General features: G+C 34.8%; 1 protein-coding gene across 16 annotated transcripts in view; it reads left to right on the plus strand.

The window, feature by feature from the left end:
• CAMK2D (calcium/calmodulin dependent protein kinase II delta) overlaps positions 1–19,749 on the plus strand; it is a 338,382-nt gene that overhangs the window by 293,715 nt on the left and 24,918 nt on the right. For 3 of the 16 annotated variants that reach the window (XM_079154647.1, XM_079154635.1, XM_079154646.1), the window contains exons 13-16: positions 360–397; positions 4,772–4,831; positions 6,642–6,683; positions 8,889–8,937. In XM_079154647.1, the coding sequence (XP_079010773.1) occupies positions 360–397; positions 4,772–4,831; positions 6,642–6,683; positions 8,889–8,937 (189 nt within the window). Of the gene's footprint in view, positions 1–359; positions 398–1,733; positions 1,767–4,771; positions 4,832–6,641; positions 6,684–8,888; positions 8,938–19,749 lie in introns of all 16 variants that reach the window. The other 13 variants (XM_079154648.1, XM_079154643.1, XM_079154639.1 and 10 more) reach the window with 8 other exon arrangements.

Here is a 19,749-nt window from a genome sequence, read left to right on the forward strand (position 1 = left end):
CTGATGTCTCAAGACTGAAACCAACTTTCTGGATTACAAAAGGATAGTCCAGTAAAAGTTCCAGTATCCTTTTCGCAACCAACAGTAAAATCTAATAACACACCTGGCAAAGTTTCAATTTCTTTGCAATCAACTACTTAAGAATTTAGTTATAAATTTGTTGTGGCAAAACCAGAAAAGTGATACTGTATTTCAGTGTCCTGTAAGCTCGCGCTCATCAGTGTGACCTTGGTAACTTGGCATATGTTGGTCATAACTCAGCAAAGGTGGTAGAAGGAAGCAATAACCTGCCTGTCTTGTTGCCTAACTGAGGGTCTCTATGAACAGCTCACTAAATTGATTTTGCTCTCACTTTGCAGCAGCCAAGAGTTTATTGAAGAAACCAGATGGAGTAAAGGTAAGTTAAATGAGGTATATTAAACCATTTCTGACTTTCGGTCGCTGGATCATTTTAAATATAAGTCCCAAGTCATTGCAGTTTTTATTTTTTATCATTTTTGATAAAAAGATGCAAGTCAAAATATTAAAAAATTAATACTTAAAAATGACTAATACATATAGTAAGATATGACATATCTTTTCTATTTGTTTATATATTAAATAATCATGAAAAAATAATACTCTTCTATGGAGTTGTCATAAAAACTGTATATCTAAATCCTCTCTGCTTTACTACAGTTTCAAAATATCATGGTGACTTGAAAATCTGTGAAAACAATACTTTTCCAAATAATTATGATGTGTGTTAAAGATTGTTTAAGTGTATAAACCAGAATAAACAGTAGGTCTGGGAAATGGACCATCAAATGACCACCTTTCTCTGCTTGGGAGTTTTTTCTAAGCTCTTAATTTTTCCTATGTTTCTATCATAAGGTTTAGAGACATATTCAAGGTTCATACATTGAACAGATATTAGAGAAATCTTTCAAGGAAGATAGCAGCAGGATATTTTGACTTTCTTGGATTTCTAATCAAAATGATACAACTTATTTTCTACTGATTGTATTTTGTTTAAGGGAGTTTACCCGTGATGGAATATAATTTTGTTTGTATAATAATGTTTGTTCTCTTTCCAGAATATAATCTAAATGTTTCATTTTTTAATCCTTCTCTCTCTCTTCCAATGGCAGATTCATACATTCCTCATCAATACTTCAACATTCTTGGGAATTAATTAAATATTCTCATATTTGAACTTGACTCATAGCCAGGTGGTCAGTTCATATTGAAAATAGAATATAGAAAATCATTTGTCACTTCTTAGGTTTGTACCCAGTCATTTCTTCACCACCTGTCTGTGCAGTGTGGGAATTTCCAGAGTCATGGTGGCCATGCACTTGTGATTCCCATTAGGATGGCATTTCTGATCACCAACTTGTAATTGTATCTTCCTTTTGCTTATTTTATTCAGTTTAGATTTTTGGCGATGACTGTTCTTTCTGCCTTTTTCCTAATGTTGCATGGGTAGAAATGTGGTATTTTAAATTTTTCAAATGTCTTCTTTTGAATTTTTCTGTAGCATTCAGTGCTGGAGAATTCACAGTTCCTATTAAGATGTTTATTTCCACTGTTATCCTTTTAGAAAAAGAAAAGTTTTCAGAATTATTTTTTTCTTCTAGCCAACTTATAGCTCCTCTTTGAAGACTAAGTTATTCTGTACTACATGCTTTGGTACTTTAAATTCAACTGGTCGTATTTTTTTCTTTTCCTTTCTCTTTAACTGGTCAATTCAGAAAAGGAAATCGAGTTCGAGTGTTCAGATGATGGTGAGGATCTCTATCTGCCAGATTTCTCCTGTGAAAATTACACTTAGGAATAGAACAGTCTTATTTATCTAAGTTAGTGTAAGTGGAGGAAGTATAGAATCATTACAGGTCAGTGTTAATCAACTGTCAAAACATGGTACCCACTTTCACATTATGTTGTTTTTCTCTGAAGTTTAATTTTTTAAATATGTAAGAAGTTAAATCCTCATCCATATGTTGTTGATGAATTTGACCTTATGCAAGGACAAAGCCATTTTCTCTTTGAAAATAAAAGGACCATGACATAATTAATGAATGTTTACCAATAAGTAAAGAAATGCTATGGGATTATCTTCTAAATGAAGATCATGGCTACTAAAATAAGAATTATTCTTCCTAAAATACATTCACTGTTGAGTTTATAAATGATGTGAAAGTGATCTTATAGTGTATCCATTGTAACTAATGACCTTCAAAAGAAATATGTATTAATCTCAACATTTAATAAATTCAACACTTGAGAAATAGGAATATATTACCCACGCTTCATAAGAGTAATTCAGTGCATCATTTAATTCAGTTCAGTTTTTTTTAAAGAAAAATATTCTGCTTCCATAAACTAACATAGATGCATTCACTCTTATGTTCAGAAGACAGTCAATAAAAAACATTTGTGTGTTTAAGACAGTAACTTAACATAACTATATTCTCTTGTGTGTTTAAGACAGTTACGGTTGAACCCGTACTTGATATTTGACTCTTTAAAAGGAAGTTCTTCTAGCTTTTTACTTAGAAATTTACCTACTATTTTCAAATTAACTAATGTTACACCTTCAAAATATTTCCCACAATAAAAGTCATTAAGCTAATCTTTACATTAACAAAAAAGTTTCCAATTGCACATTTAAATACGATTGAAAGTGGTAGCTGAGGCATATACCTTTATAGCTCATGTTTGCCATGCCTGGCGAGACAGGATGGTTTATCCATACAGAATGGCCTTCATTTGGGAGAGATGATGGTGTGTGTGTGTTGTGTATGTGTGAATGTGTATGGTGGGATGGTAGGCATGTGTGTGTGTGCTGTGTATCTATGTGTGAATGTGTATGGTGGGATGGTAGGCATGTGTGTGTGTGCTGTGTATCTATGTGTGAATGTGTATGGTGGGATGGTAGGCATGTGTGTGTGTGCTGTGTATCTATGTGTGAATGTGTATGGTGGGATGGTAGGCATGTGTGCACTTATACAGTAAGCTTGTGTGCATAAGTATGCATGTGGGACATTTTCACTAAAATAAAGCAGTTCTTAGCAAGCAGCCACATCCTAGGGAAAAAAAATCTCAATCTTATCTCAAAACAGAAATAAAAATATTTCAGAATATTTCTCTTTTATCTGCATCCACTGATATGAACTAAATACAGCATAATAAATATACATGGTGCTTTAATCACACATGTCCCTTATCATTTGACAAGAATCCAGCTGTGTTTTGCCAAGTGTTCTTCCTGCATAGGAAGTGTTGGTGTGTGCTTCCTTCCCTTTAACATGTTGATCCCTCTTTAATAGACACCACTACCTTTTTTCTCTTTTTGGCTCTTGAACAAATTTCACATTAAATTTTGTGCATTTTGATTTCAAGAAAAATTTTTCTTAAACTAAAAGTTATAGATTGATGGTTTAACATTTAACGAGTTTTCCAGTAAAGTTTTAAAGTTTTCTCTTTTCCTGCATGTCACAGAGCACAGTGTTATAAATTATTTAAATAAATACCAGTAACCACACAAATACAAATAAACAGAAAAGCAAAACATCACATACCTAAATTAATTTGTTATATTCTGTCTTCCTCTCAATACTAGTGTCAATGTGATGTATAGGCATGAAGTATAGATTTTCCAGTTTGGTAATTGCCCAAACAATTACCCATGTAATCATTTATAAATACTCATCTGATATTCATTTATTTTATGTAGCATGTGTTCCTTCTTGAGTCCTTAAGTACATTTACATTTGTATTAAAATTATGGGGTGTCTCTTTTAAATAAAATAATATATTGAAAATACCTAGATTATATAGTATAAGAAAATGTTTATTTTTTTTAAGCATAATGTAATATGTCATTCATGAGTTTAAAACAATGTTCCTATTTTTTAGTCTCTGAATTTTAGTGCCCAAAATCAATTGTAGTTTTAAGTTGCCACTAGTCTACGAAGAGTCTTCTCTGTAGGCCATTACAATATTTATTGACCCTCGGAGTTTCTTTCTCAACATGAATCCCACTGTGGTGTAGATATCTTCTTTAAGGGTAAACCCAATTACTATTGCATTGGAATTATATTACTAAATGTATTCTTCAATGATAGCAGTAACACTTTGAGAGAAAATATGGTATTCCTCTTAAACAATTGTGAAAAATAAGGTGCTTTTACCTTCAGTGTAAAGAGTTTGACTTCCCCACTAAATAACAAAAGATGTATTTTTAAAAGAGACCTAGACTTAACATTTTTAAAAAATATTTTAATACCTGCCTTTGTCAGAAGATTCAGGTTGTTAATTGGATAGTAGTGAATGAAGGCTCCCCAGAGAAAGATGGTTTATGTATGACTTCAGGCTCAAGAATAAAATGGGAAAAAAAAAAAAAAAACAATGACTGTAACAGTGAACAATTGGAAGCTTGGAAACAGAATCCAACCTGAAGAGTATGAAAATGGTCATGTTTATTTCATACTCTGAACTTGACTTGAGCTCCACTGAAGCGGCTCTTTGTCTGTTTGCTAAGGGGGCACAGCCAAAGCTGCCTCATCTGTTTTCTCACCCACCATCTCAGACAAGGTCCTCACCTGTACGTGACCTTCGGAGACTAGAGTGGTCATCATTCCTGTCAATCGTCACAGTGTCTTTCACGTTCATCTTCAGTGGCTCTTTATTTCCATGTCTATACCTCCATGTAGACATGCCGCGTAGAGAGACATTGGCTACCAAGGGGTTTAAGGCATCTCTGTTTCTATTTTCTGCATACCCACAGATAAACAACAAAGCCAACGTGGTAACCAGCCCCAAAGAAAATATTCCCACCCCGGCGCTGGTATACCTGGACTCTTTGTAACCCTTCTTAAGTTCTTTACTGTTTTTTATTGTTTCTCTCATTTGCTTTCACTATATAGATACATATGTATATACATGAATATTTTATTTTGTTGGGGTTTTTCTTTTGCTTTTTAAGACATGAAAAATGTTCATTTCTTTTTCTTTTCTTTTTCATCTTGAGAGTTGTCAAGCAGTATGTTTCTAACATGAAATTATCTCATTTCATTGTTGAACATTGTACTGGTCTCTGTGGTTGAAATTGTTGCATGCTGCCTTAGAAATACAGTAGAATGCGCTTTGGTTGCTCTTAGCTCTTCTGATGATGATAAGAGCTCTAACATGCAAACGACCATCTCTTCTTTTCATGACATAAATGTTGGCATCCAGGAGAGCTAACAGGATTATTGCTAGACAACATAAAAGTTGACCTTATTCAGAGTTTCATTTCCCTCTCATTCCAAGACAACATGGCTTTGTAAGACCTCATTTTATGAGACCAAGAGGCACTAGATAATTTAAAGCTTTATGTTTTGTGTGTTTTAAATTAAATTTTCACTGTTTCACTTTTATCCACAGAATGAGGTTGCATAGTATAGAATCTTGATTTATCAATGGAGATCAGTTTTGTCCATTTCAGGGAAATCCACACAATCAAACTAAATCAGTTGATACTTTGAGATGAGGTTATATTAAAAGTCAAAATTTGAATACTGGAATTCCATAATATTTACCTCAAACTGTTCTCATATTATTATTTACAATTTTCAGAAATGTTTCTGAATTTTTTCACTGTCTCTATAATGTTATTATAAATGAATAATTTTTTAAAAAAATCAGTAGGAGATTAGTCACTTGGATTAACCAGTAAACTCAATTTTAAAAGATGTAAACTAGGAAAACATCAAAGTAGAAGACTATCAGGGCCAGAGGTAGCTCAGTGGCAGAGCATGTGCTTAGCATGCCAGGGGCCCTGGGGTAGATCCCCAGCCCCACATAAACACATACACACAAAAGTTAGCAGGTCATTTACTAGTGAAAAACACTGTCTGTCACAGCTCTAGCCAGAGAAAGCAAGAAGGGAGGAATAGTAGCTATGTTCTCTAAGTATGCAGTGCAAACTATCATGGGAAAGTGCCTGTAGTGGATCAGAATTCAGTGAGTTGGATAGGTCCCAGTTGCCAAGGCATCACATAATGAAAGTGCCAAGCAGGGCACTGGTGCACAAACATGGAATCTTTTCTTGTATCAGCTATTTGAATATTACTTCCACTTGAAATTTTTTTTTTCCTGATCCAAAGCAATAGGAAAAAACAGTATTTTCTTCATAGATAAACATGACTTTACAGCCTATTGTTCTAAATCGATTTTCTAAGCAATACAGCTGAAAAAATAGCTTTACAAAGAATTTGAAATCTCTTGAAGAGATCTACCTCCGGTGCCCTTAGCCCATTTTCTATTGGATAACATTAGTGGGCCCATTAAAGAAAGAAAAGTTCTCTCTGGCCTGGGACTTGGTGAAACAGTGCGTGCCTCTTTGGGTCTCCAAATTTCAAAGCCCTGTGTGTATACTGATCAGGAATAAGGTCTTTGCATGCTGCTTCTGGGTAGGCAGAGTCTTATCCATGGCTCACCAGGGAGATCTTTCATCAGAGATCTTGTCTGCTGCAACGTCTGACAGCAGTTAACATCGCTTTAGCTCTCGTCACTATTTAGTTTTGTCAGTTGGCTCTCTCTGCTCTGTCCCTCAGACTAGTAAGAATGTACTTACCAATGCGAACTGTTTCTTTCTCTATTTTGTTCTCACTCAGGAGCCCCAAACTACTGTAATCCACAACCCTGATGGAAACAAGGTATTCAGAAAGAATCAACCTCATCTTGCTTTAACAAGATTACACATCTCATCAAATTCTCAATGCAAAATTAATTCACAATCTAAAAAATAGAACAGAAAATCTTTGATCTTTGTCTACTGCATTTTCTTTTTGGCCTAATGGTTCTAAAACTATACACCAGACTTCTTTCAAATAAAAATGAATGACAGCTTGAAAGAGAAATGAATGATACCTTAGTCAGTAAGAAATAAAAGTCAGGTTAAACATTTATATATAAAGTTATTTTGTCATGATGACTGTGTATCTTAAGCAATTCCATGTGGTCTTTTTGTTTTTCCTTGCCTGTTTGTGCATTGTACTGTAGACATATACTGCATGAAATTCTAGAATTTCTTGCTACCATTTCATTGTCTTCAAAAATATCAACTTGAGTTTATAGGTATTTGTTTAAATTTAATGTTGCTTTTGAGCTTTATTCTATTCTGTTGTCATAGTATTTTGTTTTTGTTTTTGTTTGTTTTCAATTCCCTGTTGTTGATGATGTTGCTGTTGTCATTTGGCATGAATTTGAGGAGAATTGGGAGTTTGACTTCTTGTGAAATATGTTTGTCATTGAGTTATATGCATTTCAGTAACAGTTTATTACTTATGCTGAGTTAAAACTAATATGTTCTACCTATTGCAAATTATTTGTATAGCATGTTAATTAAATAACAGCACTTTCATACATCTCTAAGAGTGAAGAGAGACATGTCCTGAATGTATTTCATGTTTTCAATTTATTGCTTTTTATAAATTATCTTATTTCCAAGGGGAAGAAAAATACCATCATCAGACTTTTCTCAAATAATAAGTATAATCATAGGTTTTACTTTGCCTTACCCGCATAAACAATGTAGAGGGTTTAGAAAACACATTTCCTCTCTGGTTTATCATTTCACTGGTCAATATTAAATCATTAAAATAAAAAACATGAAGTATTGTGTTTTTAAATGTGAGATGCATTTTATAGTCATTACACTGAAAATGCTCTAAATCCCTAAAAGACCTAAGGTAGTCAGGACCATCACATGTGAGAATGTTTTCTCAATAGCATTAACAAATGAAAGACCACGCATAACAGCTGGAGTAGACACTTTCATAGTTCTAGCTATATCATTTGTCAGAGTCGTTGCATGGTATTTCTTGCTTACGTAAATTAGTCTACTGTTACAATGCATGGGTTTACCTTCATGTTGAGTTTCAATCTGAACGCAATGTCACCTTAAGAAATGCATGAAAACTTTTCTTTGGTTTTGTGTGTGTGGAGACTCTGGATACATTTTTGCTTAGCTTATCCCTTTGGTTTAAATATTGTATATTCTATTTATATAAACTGATCACTTTTTAAAATATTGGATCTATAAGAGGACACTGAATGGTATTTCAACACTTTTCAAAATCTGGTTTTTGTCACTGAGCTGTTGATTAAAAGTTTGTTTGTAGTTCATTCAGTAGCCTTGACACATTCCAAATAGAAAATTGTATCTTTCTGTTGCATACTGCAAAGTTTTTTCCTAGAATAGATTTTTAGTAGTACACCTTCTATGAAAACATTCATCAAAACATTTTGAGAAATGTATTTTAATATGACAGTTACAGTGTGCCTCTAAGTGTGCTAATTTGTCTTCAACTGAATTTGTAGTTTCACAAAGAAAGAACTTTGTCTTTTCATTATGGGAGTGGGTTTCTTATCAGTGACAGCCAGTTTCTAATTTAGGAAATAAAAAATCTAAAAGTAAATTATTCTTTATAATTCCATTGTTCTGGCCTAACATGAAATTTCTTCTTTTAATTGCTTTCAACCTATATCAGCCTAATACCTTTAGTTTCTTCACTCTCCTAAATACACACAAAAAAGCACACTTTATGCAATACTGTGACACAAACACATTTTTACACAGTTTTTAAAATAAATTGTATATTCTGCTGCTTCTACAAATCACCCAGATTTTTATTGCTACAGAGATTAGGCAACCAGAGTACTCCCTTTTTGAAATGTTTATAGCATTTGACATTTTATTTCTGTTAAAACCACTTAATGTATTTGTCCATCTGCATGTCAGCATATGTACACAGCCTGCTGAAGAATTTTGCATGATATGCATATCACTAGTCAACTTCATGAGAAGAAATCCAACCATTTATTGCATGCAACTTAAAAATGTGTTTTCTTCTTAACAGGAATCAACTGAGAGTTCAAATACAACAATTGAGGATGAAGATGTGAAAGGTATGCTTAAGTCAGAAATGAAAAATCCTAACTCAAAGTTCCATATGTATCAGAAAAGAACAAAATTTGTTTCAATTAAACAGTGAATTTAGGAAGTAGGTTTATCCTGAAACACAAAGTTAATTTCCTTTTTATAAATACATTATTGTTTCAATAATATATACATATTGATTTTGTCAATTTTTTCACATTATTTTGTGTGTTTTAAAATGTAGGCAACATCATATACACTGGCACATTGTTATAACAACAACTAGTAATAACTATGTGGATAGATGATAAATTGTACATTTGTCAGTTAAAAAGTAATATGAAATTTATGCACACATCAGTATATTCATGAACCCTCTTTAGAAAACAATGTATATTCAAGGACACAGTATGAAAATAACATTTGTTTAAACTTTTGATGGTTTCAAGTGGTTATCAATGGAATTTTGTTTTGGCAGCTTTTTTTTAACCATAGGTTTTCCTGTACTTTTCTAATATATTTAGTTAGGTTGTCGGAGCTTTTTCAGCTACTGACATCTTCTCAGTGCCTCTTCTCAGTACTAAATACTGCAGGTAGCTTGCTTCCTTGTGGGCACATCACTGGGTTAAATCTGCTTCAATCACTTTTGCAGTTCGTGCATGTAACTACAACTTCTATAAGTCACTTATTTAGAAATCATTCTGAAAAACAATGGTTAAAAAAAAGATATTTGAAGTATAATTATTAAAGGAAAGGACATATGAAGAAAATTAAAAGATATGATATCTCAATTAGTTAAACTTATGTAGATGTAGAAAGATGATTTACCTAATAGCATCACCGAAGGTTGTAATTCCATATATGGCTTTAGTAAAATATAGGCTTGAAAGGTTGTATTCGTTATTGAATAAACAACCAGGGAATTCTCAGGTCAAGGGAAGATATGGGCAGTTAAGGAAATAAAGATGACTGTAAACCACAAGTTGCCAGTCACCTCTGCTGACTTTTCCCTTTGGGGTTGAATAGAACAACTGGCACTATTAAAGTGTGCTCTATTTATATTTCTAGTGCACTGGCCTGACTCTGCTAGAGGTAGTCAATTGTTTTTTATAGTAGATAGGTGGATAGCTGTGTCAGGTATTTTTTTAGTAGGTCTGTTCATCTCACTCTTGCCCCTGAGCTAAAATTTGAACTGAAGTAATTTTATGAATCATTGATGCCAGTCACATTAGATATAGAGTTTAAAAAAAAAAAAAAAAAAAAAACCAGATGTGCTATTTAACTTTCTCGGTGACTCGAGAAGCAGCAAGTTTTTAAAAGACTTAGATTCATTAACTTTTTCAATTAAGCAAAATGTCATGTGTGATTTTTCACATTTTTTCCTTGATCAAGATTCCAAAAACACATGCATTATCCACTAGAAAGACTGTGACTCTTTAAATAACTAAATAAAATTAGGAGGTACCAACACCTCACTGTTGCAGTTCATCTACCAGGAAGTTTGTTTATTGTTTGGTGATTATAAGCAGAGTTCCTGAATGTGACTCTTCAGTTATGAAATACTTATTCAGGATCATTGATATTAATTTATGTAAATATCAGTATATACAAAGAGTCTTTCTGGGATATAACAAATGGAAACACTATTTGCCTATTCAGTTATGCTACGTGCATAACACCAAATGTTAGAGAAATGAAGCTTAATATTGAGTTGAGAAGAAATGTCCAACTGAGAATTAAGTCCAAGTTACTTTGGTTTATTTCCTTGGACCTCTTAAATAAAGGAAGTTTCTATTTAACTTTACTAGCATGGATCTGGCCACAGAATCCTAACTAGAGTACATTAGGCCTTGTTTGTGTTCTCTATAACACCCATCCAGCCTTTGAGTAGCTTTTTAATATTAAATATCAGAAAATGTTAAGACTAGAAGATGTTTTACAAGATCACCCCGCTCATCATTTTGACTGTAAGGCAGGGAATACATAAAGTGGTCACAAATGTTTAAGGTATTTTTTATGCTGGCAACATGTTTATGTAGGAATCTCTGCATTTATCAGTGCACAGTCCTTAAGAAAGACCCTAATATAGTTCTGCATTTGAATGATCATACTCATTTCTTCAGCTCAGAATTTGCTATAGTTCTAGGTAGCTTAATAGGAAATTTGTTGTCCATCTGTTAGAATGCAAATTTATCTACATATTAAACATGTAGGAACTCACAAAGACTATTAGCTATATAACCTGATCAGAACTATGTCCTCTTTACAAGACCATATCTTATCTATAAAATGGCATTTCTTCCTTCCACACATACTCTCACCTTTCTGTGTAGTACCTTGTGATCAGGGAAGAACACCACACTTTTTAACACACTGTTAGGCATGTTGCCACAGCACACTCCTGCCTGCTGGCTCATGCTCTCCCATTCCCTCCAGCCATCTCATACATAGCATGTCCCAACCGTACTTGAACTTGTGGTGTTTCATGTTAGTGTAATCTGTTGAATACCATACCACATGTTCCCTCTGCCAATGCCCCATGCCCAAGGACTCCCTGCCAGGGAAGCTTCTGTGTTCTCTCCACTGCAGAGAATGTGGGCAGAGGTGGGGAGGACTCAGACATATGGGGATCTCGTCAAAGGGAGAAATGAGATAAACCAGCAGCACAGTCCCTTCTCCCTGACTCTTTGGGGTAAAGAAAGCATAGACAAGCCACCTCTTCTCGGAGAAGGAAGAAGGAGGCGAATAGGTAGACTAGTGGTGCTTCACCAGAACACCTGGAGCACCCTAGTAAACCAAGATTTGGAGGAGACCCATTTTTTCTTTTTGCTGGTTTCTATTCAGAATGACTGTAGTTTCCTGAGGCCCAGATGAGGTGTTACTTCTGAGCTATGTCTAGGCTCTCTTTCCTCATTCATTAAGCAAATATTTACAGAAGGACTACTGTTTGCCTGAACTCCATGTTTCTCCTTATAAAATAGTCATTGTCAAGAGAGTTCAGAGATGCAGAGTCAAACACACTTCTGTTTGCTTTACCGGAGTCTTTTTTGTTAAAATGTAGGCTCATTTCTCTTATGTAATTCAACAAGTATCAAGAAAATATAGTGAGAAGGTAAGATTCAAGATCAGTGTATTTTTTATCTAAAAATCCTTTTCTTTTTCTTATAAAACTTCGGTATTGAGTTATAATCACACTTTCCTTCCTAAACTCACAGCCATCTTAAGAGATTTGCTTCATTTTACAACTCTTATTTTGCAAAAGCTTTTAGAGTTCCTTGTTTTCTTTCTCCAAAGGAAATGTGTTGGCTTTCTAATGTTGATCTTTTTACAACTGCCTAATTTTGTCCTGTATTCAAAAACCAAATATTTCTGATGTTGTCAGTAAACTCAGCCACTAACTGAATGTCATGGAGAGGTACTGACAGTTTGAAAACAAATGTGAGTTTTAAAGCATACTGTCACAGCAGCACTGGGGTAAGAACAGCCCATTATATGCCCAAAAGAAAAAAAAAATTTCTGACTACAACTAACTGTGTTTTTAGAATATAGCTCTGTATGCATGTGTGCGTGTCTGTGGTACTAGGAATTGCACCCAGGGTCTCACACATGCTGGGCAAGCACTCTACTACTGAGCTATGTCCCCAGGCCTTTTTAGTTTTTATTCTGAGACAGGGTCTTGCTAAATTGCCCAAGCTAGCCTCAAATCTTGCAATCCTTTTGTCTCAACCTCCTGAGTAGCTGAGATTATAGGCATGCACTACTGCATCCAGTTCAAAGTATAAATTTTTAGGTCAAAACTGTTGAAATAACCATTTCTATTTTGAATATGCTAATGCAGTAAAACATTACCTTGTATCAATTTCAAGTGTCACTGAAAGGCTGTCATAGTTTACGTATCATTAGAGAATGGCAATTCTAACAGTGCTCCTCCCTAGGGATGTGGGTGTGCCTAAAGATAATATTTAGCAATGGTCCTTTCCATACTGTATACATTTAAAAACTGTCCTTTGGTTTGTGGCTGTAGCCACGGTTTGCAGGGCCTGTCGCTGTATGCCACAATGCCTCTTCACCTCATAACCCGCCCAGCACCATTACTAAGAGTCAGCTACCCCACTTCCTGATGAGTGCACGTCCATTTGATCCATCTGCTGCTCTTTCCCAGCATGCCAGAGTTGTGCAACACCTGTCGAAGTTGGGCTCCTGAATGCCCTTGTCATCTGTGTCACTCTACTTCCAGCATCTCACTTCAGCTCACCACTGAGCAGCTGCTTGGATCTCTTGCTGCATTTCATCCTTACATGTCTAGGCCAATGGAATTCTGTGCAACATGCAGGAATCTGTAGCTTTGAGACTGGCTATGTGTGGAGCTGTGCCTTTGTTTAACCTCTTTTTCCTTTCCCTAACTAATAGGTGATGGTAATGAAGCTGTATAGGATGTTTGCAAAAGACCCGGTTATGGGCAGAGATGTTGGCATCCTTATTATTTAAATGAGATTTGGTATTTGATGATATCCAGACTTCCATGTCTGAGCTAATAGGCAGAATCTCTTAATGAATGAGCTGTTTCCTTGTGTCTTTTAAAAATATACACATTAGTGTACAGTGTGGTGTACTCAGTTTCAGCTCTCCTTAAGTTCTGTTTTATTGATGAAAATCTTCATTTCTGTGTAGGATTTCCTGGAGCAGATAATCAGATGATGGCAATCTCTTCAGATCTGCATGCAGTTTATCACTTGACTTGTTTTGCATGCGTACTCACAAAGAATACTCAAATCAAGAAAATCCTGAATATTTTAAAGACTTTTGATAATCATGCCATTCCATTAGGCTAAACATGTCTTAGAGGACCTTTAGTGTAGTAAAATATAACTGCTTTGAGTGTTCTAATCTAATATTTGATTTTATAAGAAAATTAAGAAAATTTCTTATCTGTATGTTTTCATCAACCTATTGATCTTTTAGCTTTTAAATCAGGATGAGTAACTTACAGAATTGATGCATAATTTATTCTAATCTTCCACCAATGCAAAAATATTTTCTTTTTCTCTTTGTTTTCTTTTCTTCACATTTCTTCTACTTTTTCCATATTCACTCTGTTATTCTCTTTACTCTCTGCCTTCTGACAGGTCTGTATCTTTAATTTGTCAGGAAGAGCTTTAAGCTTGTGCAAGTCTGCTGACAAAATAGTCAGAACTGTTGCCAACCCAGTTTAATACAAAATCAAAACAAAAAAAATCTAAACTAACAAGCAAAAATACATAACTACATGTTTTTATCATAAGAAAAATAGACTCACTGTTTTAATAAAGTTTTGAGCTCAGAGGTTCTATAAATAGATTTTCTTACAAGTTTGCAAAACATTATAATGAATTTTAGAAATAGCAACTGCAAAAATAATGTAGTGTATATTTTTTGAAATAGTATGTAAATTCTAAAAGCACATATAGTCATTTCTCCATTTCTCCAGGCCACACATCCATGGGTTCAACCAACTGGAAATCAAAATCATTAAAAACAATAACTGCATCTGTATTGGACTTGTACAGATTTTTTTCTTGTCCTTATTCCCTAAATAATAGCACTACAACACTATATACTATAAGTAATTGAGAGATGATTTCAAGTGTAAAACGGCCACATTCCCAGCCCTATTTTTTTTATATTTTATTTACTAACAGTCTTGATGAGTTGCTTAAGGGCCTCGCTAAATTGCTGAGGCTGGTTTTGAACTTGAGATCCTCCTACCTCAGCCTCCAGAGCCCCTGGGATTACAGGCATATGCCACCACACCCAGTCTGAATTTAGTTTTAAAGGGTAAGGAATACAAACAAAAACCAAGGGAGAGGAGAAATGTATGCTTCATAAAAGGCACAGAAACAATGCATGGTATGTCCAAAGCCCTACAAACAAATAAAAATGTTATTGAAGATTGAAATCCAAATTAGAAAGGAAGGAGGGAATGTGTGGTTATGGAAAGCACTGAGCCTTACCAAGGAGACTGTGATCCATTATATCAAAGACAGATGGGAGATCACAGACAATGATAATATACCAAGTACCAGGAAATAGCAGAAGGTTTTACAGAGGAGAGTGATGTAGTAAGATGTGCACAGGAGGACTGCTCTGGCAGCTCTGAGGTGTATATGTTTGAGGGGTAGGTCAAGATAGTAAGACCAATTTTAAGACTATCTAGAAGGAGATACATGGTCAAAGTAGGGTTGAGTTTTGTTTTGATGAACAAATCTAGATCATATTTGTAGGCTAATGATAAAGGACAAATAGGAATGAAGTTTACTATTCTTTTTTACATTAAGTTTCTCTTTCAACAAATACGTATTGAAGGATTATTGTATGTGAGTCAAATTAAAGGCACTGGATATTCAGAAATGACAATATTGATCGAATTTCAACTTCCATGAAAATTACATTTTACTGAGGAGAAATAAATAATAAACAAGGTTCATAGTTTCTGTCAAAGATTTAAACTTGTGATAAAAATTATCCTAGAGTAGCTAAAGATTTTACCTTACATGATCCTGATAAAACTTCATCCATTAAGTAAGTGTTCTTAGTCCAACCTTTCAGAATTTAATTTTAACCTCACAGAAGTTAAGGCATATAGCCAATAGGAGAGGAAAATGTGCTTTCAGCCACTGCACTGAACTTGGTGATTTCTAGAATCTTGCAGCCCTCACATACCACAATATAATATCCTATGTATTTAATAATATATAAACGTATTCCAGAAAGCATGGTGGCAAAGACCCTGGGAGGTTTTCTAACAAACATGAAGATTTCCAAGGTAGGTAGCACCATTTAGTCTCAAGTCTGCAAGTCTCACCTTTTGCTCTTGAAATCAGGTCCAAGGCCCTAAATAATGAGAGACCGTGAAACCATAATAGGGTGTTAGCTTGTCTTTTGTAAAGAGCCCCCAATGAAGCTTAAGATCATGCTACTTAGAAAGTTTGTTTAAAAAATATTAACTACAAGTAAATGGCATAACGATCAGTAGAGGGAAGGGAGCAGAGGACTGGAGGAGAGAGATGGGGACTGACTTACAACAAAATATATTCCATGCTTTTATAATTATGTCAAAATGGATTCTACATTCATGTATAACTAAAAAGAAAGAAAGAAGGTTTAACTCTAAGCTGTAACAATGTCTTGACTTCATTGGTAATAGCAGGTTATTTACCAGTTTTTGTGGAGTTAATTCTGAATAGAAATAATTAATGCCTTGTACTTGTGTATGTAAAATGCAGGATGCCATTGTATCTAGAAAACAGTTTCCCCTTGGGCTGGGTTATAGCTCAGTGGTAGAGTTCATGCTTAGCATTCATGAAGCCCCAGATTTGATCCTCAGCACCTCAAACAAATAAGGAAAAAAAAAAATATTTACCATTACAAACAGGCTTCAGGGACTTAAAAAAAAAAATAAAAGCTCATTTCATCTTCACAGAAAACTTGTGAGATTGGGAAACACAACAAAAAGGGTACTCCAGATACTGTGACTAACAATCAGCCATCTGGAATCACACCAGCCCTAAAGCCCTCTTTCAGAGAAAACCAAGCCCTTTGCCAGGCACAAGGAATCTAAACTTTCAAAGGGAGAAAGAGAAATTTTAAAGCTATTCCTGGTGTTGCAGTCACTATGACAAATGGAGAAAAGAGAGTATATTGCTCATCAGAAATCAGATGTCAGGCCAGGCGTGGTGGCACAGCCTGTAATCCCAGAGGCTCAGGAGGCTGAGGCAGGAGGATCTTGAGCGCAAAACCAGCATCAGCAAAAGCAGGACACTAAGCAACTCTGTGAAACCCTGTCTCTACATAAAAAATTAAAAGTAGGGCTGGGGATGTGGCTCCGTGGCCTAGAGCCTCTGAGTTTAATCCCGGGTCCAGCCCCCGCCCCTCTCCCTCCCCCAAAAAAGGAAATCAGATGTCAGGTTCCTAAATTTCATGATTAAGTGGAAGGAATGGTGCTTGTGAATTTATGTCTGAGCCATGACCTCAGGTTGAAGTGGAGAAGAAGGGAAGTTTGGGAAGAATGGGAATATGGAGATTAAGTTTACCTTTTCCAGTAAAAGCACAACTTTTGGTAAGCCTATCATTGAATCTTTGTTTCAAAATGTCCCAGAGACTTCATGAGCTTCTCGGTAACTTCCCTGCCTAGCAAAGTTCAGGTTCAGTGGGATTTTTCTTCCACACTAGTTCCTCTGATGCATTTCTTTCTTTCTTTCTTTTTTTTCTCTGATGTATTTCTGCTATTAGTTTTGACCTATTGCTTATTTCCTTTTAAGGCTTGTTTCTTGCATGCTGCTTAGCCTTGAGTCATAACCCAGTCTAATATTAGACCTTGGGGTCACCAAGAATATAACTCCCCTGGACAATTTTTATTCTTCTTTCATTCCTGAAACTGGTACATCCTGAGACAAGGCAAAGTTGAATTTTCCTTTCAATGGCTCCAACATGGCTATCTTCAGTTTTCCAGTTCTTTGTTTCTGTGTAGTATTCAGATAACGCTTAGAGAAATAATATGGACATTAAAAATTAACATAAAAGCATAGATATAGATAAAGATTATAGATATAATCATTTCTGAATAAATACGGAGAATTTCAGAGGCATGTAACATATGTAATTCCTGACAGAGACCTCTATTTAAAATATTTGGATTCATTCATTTAAAAAATATAACAATAAAAGGACGAAGGGCTAAGGATGTGGCTTGGTGGTAGAGTGCTTGCCTCGCATATGTAAGGTCCTGAGTTTGATCTCCAGCACCACAAAAAAGCAAAAATTTAAAACACACACAGTTGGAACCTACTATGTGTTGGAAATGGTAGAATAGACTGAGGGTAAAAAGAAACAGCTTTGTCCAGTGCAGTGGCACATAGCTGTAATCCCAGTGATTTGAGAACCCTAGGCAGAAGGATTGCAAGTTCCATGCCTGCCTGGGCAATTTAGGGGGACCCTGTCTCAAAAATTTTTTTAAAAGGGTGGGGCGGTGCAGTAATGTAGCTCAATGGTAGAGTGACCTTGGGTTCAATCCCCAGTTCAGGAAAAAAAAAATTATTTCCTTAGGGAGTTCTTAGTTTTACAGGACTTTCATTAAAGAGGACTTTAATGAAATAGTATCTTATTTCATATTAAAAGATTAACTTTCTCTCAGGGTACATAAATAAAATTCTTTCTCATTAGAAATTTTCATATTAGCTAGTCCTTCTTCTTTCATTTCTTTTACAGTGTGATAGTGTTTTTCCCCTGGCTACTGTTGTTGAGCAGAATTTGTCAATCTGTTTTGTGAAAATAATTCCTGTGATGGGTTATTAGTATTACCGTGCTGTTTTACTGTGGTAATTTTCTATAAGTTCACCTAACTATAATAGCAGTAATAGAACATGGTCACAATGAATAGTGATAATGTTTGTCAAATGCCTGGCAATGCCTGGGCCAAGATACTCAGTATGGTTTCATAACTGCTGCCCATTCTTCCCATGAATAGATAAAATGAACACATATCATATTGAAAACATATTGAAAAAGTCCATAAATCCAAAGGGAACTTTGGGGGTTTGTTGTTGTTTTAATTCTTAGCATTGTTCTTTCTTTTTTCTCAACCATTTATTTTAGGTTTGACATCTGTAAATGTTAATACCCACATCCAGCTAACTAACATATATAAAAACATGGAAGCCGCGCAAGTACAGAAAACAAATTCATCTTTGCTTTAAAATTGAAGTTACTGTGTTTAAAAAGTCTCTTATTGTGGCGACAATATTCTTTTAACTCCTGATGAATTTTGTTTATTTACTTATTTATTTTATGTAGTACTGAGGATCAAGCCCAGTGCCTCACCCATGTGAGCCACAACACCAACCCAGCTCATGATGAATCTTGGACAATGAGATTATTTTAACTTATTGCTTTTTACCTCCACAGTACCACATAATAGGCACTCAATAAATTCATGAATTAATTACAAAGTTTACTTTAAATTAACTTTGCCAGAGACATATTTTGCTTTTAATTAAACATAACATATTTTAAAGAATGACTCAAAGTCTTCCCTCATTTAAACTGATCCTTTTTCCCTATGGATAATCACATCGAGTGTTTTGAAAAATTGCCCCAGATTGGTTCACTTTCGGCCATATCTTGATTATCACTAAAAGTAGGTAGACTGCTTGTTTTCTTCAAAAGTAGAACACAAATTTTAAAACAAGCATTTGAATACAGATATTTAAACACTTTTCAGGCAAGAGGTCTCAATAACCATAATGTTCCCATGTCGGTGTTTCCTCAAGGGAATATTAACCGTCTTGGTAGATGCTGACAGATTAAGTGTGGAAGACCTATTATTTATTTTTGAAATGATTCTATACAGGATCATTGGTTTCTTTATTAACATCACCACATGTGGTTATTTACAATATAGCCATCCAGCAAAACACAGATAGCAAATATTAAGGAGAGAATTTGGGATTTTAGGAAAAGTTGAGGTAATAGACAAACATCCACTGGAGCTATAGCTTTCAAATTAAAAACAAAAAAGAAAGAAACTCTGCTCTACAATTCAAACCTTTTCATTTGGGGAAAATAACATGTTAGAATACTAAGTAGAGAATTTTACCCATACCCAGCCTACTTTACTCAGAATTATGGTAGTCTAATGAAATTTTATATCTCATTATTCAAAGTTAAGCTGAACAGAAATGTAAGGATACTTCTGAACAATAGAGAAAATACCTGTGAAAAGGTTAATGGTCTATAGTAACAGAAAAGGTAGTTTGCTTTTAAGAAACTATGGTGATTTTTAGAGGAGTTTATACCAACATAGAAAT

The sequence above is a fragment of the Sciurus vulgaris genome (assembly GCF_902686455.1).
Source record: "Sciurus vulgaris genome assembly, chromosome: 9".
NCBI lineage: Eukaryota > Metazoa > Chordata > Mammalia > Rodentia > Sciuridae > Sciurus > Sciurus vulgaris.